Genomic DNA, 6,303 nt, shown 5'->3' with positions numbered 1-6,303 from the left:
CCCCGTGGCCTCCAGCCCTGCCATCAACACCCCCGTCCACTTCCAGTCCCCTCCGCCCGTGCCCGGAGAGGTCCTCAAGGTACCGTGGTGTCCCCCCTGCCCGGGTGTGGGACAGCCCGCGGGGTCCCTGATGGGTTTTGTCCCCGCAGGTCCAGTCCTACCTGGAGAACCCCACCACCTACCACCTGCAGAAGTCTCGGGACAAGAAGGTCCAGGCTTATCTCTCCGAAACCTACGGGAACAAGTTCGCTGCCCACGTCAGCCCTGCCAGCCACTCTCCCAAGCCACCCCCGGCCGCATCCCCCGGCGTCCGGCCCGGCCACGTCCTGTCCTCCTCGGCAGGCAACAGCGCTCCCAACAGCCCCATGGCCATGCTCAACATCGGCTCCAACCCGGAGCGGGAGGTGAGGGGGTGTCACCGGGCTGCTGGGGACACACCAGGTGCTGGGAAGGGCAGAGGAGCCCAATTGTCCTTTTCCCTTTCAGTTTGATGAGGTCATCGATGACATCATGCGCCTGGATGATGTTTTGGGCTACATGAACCCCGAAGTCCACATGCCCAACACGGTGAGTGAGGGGTGACAGGAAGGGACCGGACCTGGGGGGTCCCACAGCCCTGTCCGTGCAGGGATGGAGGTGGCACAGAGGGGACCTTCTGCCACACCCCCGCATCCCCTTGGTGGCACCCAAGCCAATCCTGTCCCTGGAGGCAGCAACACCCACAAGAATCAATCCTCCAGCGTTTTTCCGCCTTGAGGACAACTGGGAACCCTTTTAAAAAGCTGGAGAGGCGGGAGAGAGGCACGGGGAGGGACCAGGGGTGGGGAGATGGCAGAGCCGGCAGAGGTTTCCCAGGCAGGAGCTCCCCCAGAGCAGCACCGTGTCCCGGGTCAGATCCATGTGGCAGCTTGGGCCTCCCAGTGGGATTCATCCTGCCCAGCCCTTCTCAGATGTGATTCATCTGCCCTATTTTAGATGTTGGCCATGGGAGGGGATCAGCTGTGCCCTTTGAAGTCCTGTTTTCTTTGATGAAAGCTGCTTTAAGGAGCTGGGAAGACAATTCCACCTGCCCAGGCTGTGCACTCCCATCCCAGCTGGGCTGGATCCCGGTCCCCAGCCCTGCCTGCAGCTGACCCAGCTGTCCCTCTGCTTTCCAGCTGCCCATGTCCAGCAGTCACATGAACGTCTACAGTGGGGACCCCCAGGTGACGGCGTCGCTCGTTGGTGTCACCAGCAGCTCCTGTCCCGCCGACCTCACCCAGAAGAGAGAACTCACAGGTGCGTCCCGGCCCCAGAGCGGGCGGGGTGACAGCAAGTGACAAAACTGGGGCTGCCCTGTCCCCACGGGGGTACGGGGACTCCAGTGCCAGCCCGGGATGCTCGTGGGGTGAGGTGCAGCCTCGTCCCTTCGCGGTGACATCGTGGGGTCTCTTGCAGATGCCGAGAGCCGAGCCCTGGCCAAAGAGCGCCAGAAGAAAGACAATCACAACCTGAGTGAGTTCAGCTCTGCCTTCCCCTCTCCTGACCCCACAGCCATTTTCCCATCACTCTTCATCCTCGTTCCTGCTTTCTCTGAGCTGTGTCCCCCTTCCCATCCCAGCTGACCCTCAGGAAAGACCCCCTGAGCCCCTCCTTCCTGGCAAAGTGGGGTACAGGAGCCACCTCGCTGTCCTCCTGGGGGGAGCTCAGACCTTCTGGGCCAGGGGTGGAGCAGGGGTGGCTCCTGAGGTTCCTCGTCCTGAGCTCCCCAGTTCCTCAGGGTCTGGCTGGGGCACGACAGTGGGATGTGGGACATGAGGGACACGTGTGACACGGAGCCTCCCCTGCTCCTGCTGCCCCCTCACTTCCACCCCTCTCGTCTCACCCGCAGTCGAGAGGCGGCGAAGGTTCAACATCAACGACCGCATCAAGGAGCTGGGAATGCTGATCCCCAAGGCCAACGACCTGTACGTATCCCTGGCTCCTGCTGGGCTGGGATCACTGGGATCACTGGGGGCTTTTTGCTGGAGCAGGGGTGAGGGGCCATGCTGCTGGCATCCAGGTCCATCTCTTTTCCCATCCCGGGTGACAGGGACGTGCGCTGGAACAAAGGGACAATCCTGAAGGCGTCTGTGGATTACATCAAGAGGATGCAGAAGGACCTGCAGAGGTCCCGGGACCTGGAGAATCACTCGCGGCGCCTGGAGATGACCAACAAGCAGCTGCTGCTCCGCATCCAGGTGAGCTTCCCTGGGCTCTGCCCTCCCTCTGCTCCACCCCAGCCCCACCAGCCCCTCACTCCTGTCCCACCGAGGGCATGGCCATGGGGGTCTCCTGCCTTTTTTGGCTGGGAAGCGACCAGGAGCAAAGTCTTGAGGCAAACCTGGTGTCGGAGCGTGCTGAGCTTTGCATGGATCACCGTGCATCTTCCATGGGCTGCTTCCCTGGGAGCTTCTCAGTCCCTGCCGCCTCCATAAATGTCCCCGTGCCGTGTCCCCGAGTGTGACACCCCCACCAAAGCCCCGCTGTGTCCCCTTGGCAGGAGCTGGAGATGCAGGCACGCGTCCACGGGCTGCCCACCTCCTCGCCCTCAGGCGTCAACGTGGCCGAGCTGGCTCAGCAGGTGGTCAAGCAAGAAGCCAGCGGGGACGAGGGCACCCTGGAGCCACTGCTGGCACCCCCAGACCCCGAATCGCAGCCGCAGCCCGCGCTGCCCGCGCCGCCGCAGTCTCCCTATCACCAGCTGGACTTTACCCACAGCCTGAGCTTCGATGACGGCTCCCAGGGCTTCCCGGACAGCCTGGAGCCCGGCCACAGCGCTTCCTTCCCATCCCTATCCAAGAAGGAGCTGGACTTGATGCTGATGCAGGACACGATGCTGCCCCTGGCCTCTGACCCCTTGTTCTCGGCCATGTCCCCGGAGGCCTCCAAGGCCAGCAGTCGCCGGAGCAGCTTCAGCATGGAGGACGCGGACATGCTGTGATGGGGAGCTGCTGGGGCGAGGGCTGCAGCGCCAGCTTTGGGTGGGAAAGTCCCAGGACACTCCCAGCAGCAGGAGCCCGTCCTGCCATGCACTTGAATCTTCCCAGGAGTAATTTCTCTATGCAACGGGGGCTCGGGTCGGGCCCGCCGGGTGCCGCCGTGTCTTTCGCAGCTTCTTTTTGCCAGGAGCGGGAATGGACCTTCCTGGCTTTGCTGTGGCGTTGGCCTGACTGCGAGATTCCACAGCCCGGCAGCGAGATCTCGGCTGCTTCGCCTTTCAGCAGAACCCTCCTGGCCTCACCCCCTTCCCCTGGGGTGGTGCCTCGGAGCCTCGAGCCCCCGGGAGCAGAGGGACGATGCTGCGAGCTTTGTGTCTGGTTTGGCGTCTTGCTCTGGGATCCTTCATCCCCACGGAGTCATCCCCAGCCCCTGGATGCTTCCCAGTCCATCCAGTTCCTCCTTCCTGGGAGTACCCGCTGCCTCCGGGGTTGCAGAAGGGTGACAAGGCGTTAATTGGTGCACGTTCGTTAATACGGCACCGGGGGTGCTGTCTGCAGGTGGGTGTTGAAGGCACCCACAACACCTGGGTTTGGGGGGGGTTTGATGCTCCACCAACCCCCTGCTGCCACCCCCACCTTGTGGGGCAGCACCCACCACCCCAAAACCTCTGGGCAAAGGTGCCAGGTGACCCTGAGCCTCCTCGAGGTGTCCCCGCAGTGTCCCTGTCCCGTGGCACCGAGCCCCGGCTCCTTCCTGGAAGGATAAAAGGGTTTTTACACTTGGCTTTTTGGGGATACTTCTTGAGAGTCCTGCCCCGTGTGGGCGTGCAGGTCCGGGCTCTGACCAGGGGATGGTTTGTGCCAGCTGCCAAACCTGACCTGCTTGGAATTCGGGGCTTGTTTCTCTTCCCAATGTCACCAGCTCATTCCCCAGCCAGGACTGGTCTGTACTGGGGAGCTGCTTTGGGTCTCTGCCTCATGTCCCGACTCCTCCATCCCAGCTGGAGGCTGGGGGCGAGCTGGGAAGGGCAGGGAAGGGCTGTTCCCAGGGAAAACACTCCATGGATTTATTGAGGGAGAGGAGGGGAGCTGGGGAGAGGAGACCCCTTGGCCATCGTCCCCCCCCCGGGCTGGGGGTGCCCGTGTGGGGCTGGGGGTCACTGGGTGCCCCCTGTCCTGGATCTGGATGACCTGGAGGGGACAAAGATGCCCCGTGGTGGCTGGATTTGGGGTTGGAAGTGGGGGACAGCCCTAGAGAGGGGTCTGTGGGACGTGAGGGTGCGGGGAAGTGAGGAAGGTGGGGAGGAAGAGGGAGGAGGAGTTGGAGAGGCCCTGGAGCAGGGCAGGGAGCGGGAAGGGACCCGAGGGGACACTGGGTGAGCAGAGAGGGGCTCTGGGCTCTGAGCTGGAGGGGCTGAGGGTGTTCACAGGAGGCCTTGGCACCCTTTGTGTGCTGCCATCAGTGCCTGGAAAGAGAATTGTCCCTGCCAGGGTCAGCCCTGGCCGAGCTGGGGACCTGTGGGTGTGGGAGAGCCACGGCTCTGTGCCCTCCAGAAGGGGCAGGCACACGAAATCCCACAGGAAATTGAGATTATTGTGGCTTTAGGATGCCCTTGGGCACCTGTGGGCAAGGCCTGGCCACTGCTCAGCACGAGATGTCTCCCCTGGCTGTGAGTAAACAGTTGTGGATTATAATTACTATTTTTTTTAAATCTTTTTGGGAGTTTTGTTTGTTTTTCTTTTTTTTTTTTGTTGGTTTTTTTTTGTTTTTTTTGTTTTGTTTTGTTTTTTTGTTTTTTTTAATGCACTGTGCTCTGATTAAAAAATTTTACTACTGTTTTATAAATAAATGTATAAAAAGAATGAACTGGGATGGAAGAAGAATCATTAAAAATATATTTATTTACAACATCCTGGAGCGTGGCAGCTTCTTCTTTGTCCTGGGTGGAGGACTGGATCTGCATCACCTCAGGGTGCTGCAAAACCCCTCTGGGGGCTGGTCCAGGCAGGTTTTGGGGACTCTCCTGCCCATTGCAAAGGGAAAAATCTACTTATAAAGTATCCTGCTGAGCCTGTGCCTGGCAAAACTCATCCCACACCTCGTCTGCAGCCCCTCAACCACGTGCCAGGTTCCCACTCCCCTCGGTGCTGGTGTTAAACACACCCAGGAGGGGAAAGCAAGCAAGAAAATCCACCTTAAAACAGACTTCCCATGCTGGAAAAATCACAGGGGCTAATCTTGGAAACTTTATTAAAAGGAGAAGGAGGGGGGAAAAAAGAGCGAGAAGAGGCCGAAGGTGGTGGTGGTGGTGGAGGGGGGGGGGGGAGGAGGGGGGAGGGGTTCCCGTTTTTTACTTCAGAGGGGGAAAAAAAATGACAAAAAAAAAATCCCTGATTTGATTTATCAGGGGAGTGTGAACACTAAATAGAGAACAACGCCTGAAGTGTGAATTATTTCCTATATTAACACAGAGAAAAACTGATAGCCTTTTCATGTCAGGAGAATAGCGTGCAGGGAGGGAGGGGAGCCCACGACATTGTTCCAGCTCGGGGTTTGCTCACTCTTTATCAGGCTGAGATCAAAATTTATTCCCAGGATGAGGCCTGCGGCCCGGCTGAGGCCCTAGAGATTTTTAAGGGCCTAATTAAGAAAACAGGATGAAAATGGCGAAATAAGAGGGCAATTTACTTCTTGCAGAATAGGGAGATCAAATCAACTTATGAGCAATTAATGTGCACAAGGAGAGAATAAAGGGATGCCGGGATATGGAAGAGGGGCCTCATTTTAATGACATGCTCTGGTGTTGGCATAGAGGATTACTCTGAAGGTCAGATGGAGATTGAAACGACCTTGCAGATTCTTAACCCTCCTTCCAATTAACAGAACCAACTCAGAAATGCAAAAGACCCCGGCTCGGAGCACTGTCATCGCTTTATGCGCCGGAGGGAGAGGGGAGGGCGGGGGGAAAAATAAAATTATAAAGGAGAGAGAGGACGAAAGGGGGTTTCCTTGGCTTCCACAGCGGCCGTGGAGACGGGAGAGGAGGCTCTTAATTACAGTCTGGGAGCCACCCACGGAAAAAAACGGTGTCAAGGCTGCGAGTGGGAGAGAAAAGGGAGGGAGCGCTGGCTGGGGGTGATGGGTTAGTGCCGGGCTCTGCCTGCGGGGACGGACTGGGACGGACTGGGACGGACTGGGACGGAGGGACAGAGCCGCGGGATGGGCACAGCACGAGAGCCAGGGCAGCGGGAGGGTCCCGGCCGCTGTCCCAGCGCCGGTCCCACGCCGCCCGTGGTGCTTTTCCCAGCGCTGGGGCTGATCCCATGGGAAGAGGAAGGATGG

The 6,303-nt window shown here is 59.3% G+C and overlaps 1 protein-coding gene across 1 annotated transcript in view; it reads left to right on the top strand.

Annotated features, from left to right (window-relative positions):
- TFEB (transcription factor EB) overlaps positions 1-4,524 on the top strand; it is a 5,054-nt gene extending 530 nt beyond the window's left edge. Inside the window, exons 2-9 of the mRNA XM_008644787.2 lie at positions 1-79; positions 150-404; positions 487-567; positions 1,158-1,278; positions 1,438-1,494; positions 1,871-1,946; positions 2,072-2,219; positions 2,522-4,524. Of these exons, the coding sequence (XP_008643009.1) occupies positions 1-79; positions 150-404; positions 487-567; positions 1,158-1,278; positions 1,438-1,494; positions 1,871-1,946; positions 2,072-2,219; positions 2,522-2,962 (1,258 nt within the window). The 3' untranslated portion in view covers positions 2,963-4,524. The remainder of the gene's footprint in view (positions 80-149; positions 405-486; positions 568-1,157; positions 1,279-1,437; positions 1,495-1,870; positions 1,947-2,071; positions 2,220-2,521) is intronic.
- Positions 4,525-6,303: the final 1,779 nt, after the last annotated feature.

This window comes from Corvus brachyrhynchos, unplaced genomic scaffold (genome assembly GCF_000691975.1).
Source record: "Corvus brachyrhynchos isolate BGI_N302 unplaced genomic scaffold, ASM69197v1 scaffold72, whole genome shotgun sequence".
In the NCBI taxonomy this organism is placed as follows: Eukaryota; Metazoa; Chordata; class Aves; order Passeriformes; family Corvidae; genus Corvus; species Corvus brachyrhynchos.
This window is presented reverse-complemented; position numbering and strand designations above follow the sequence as displayed.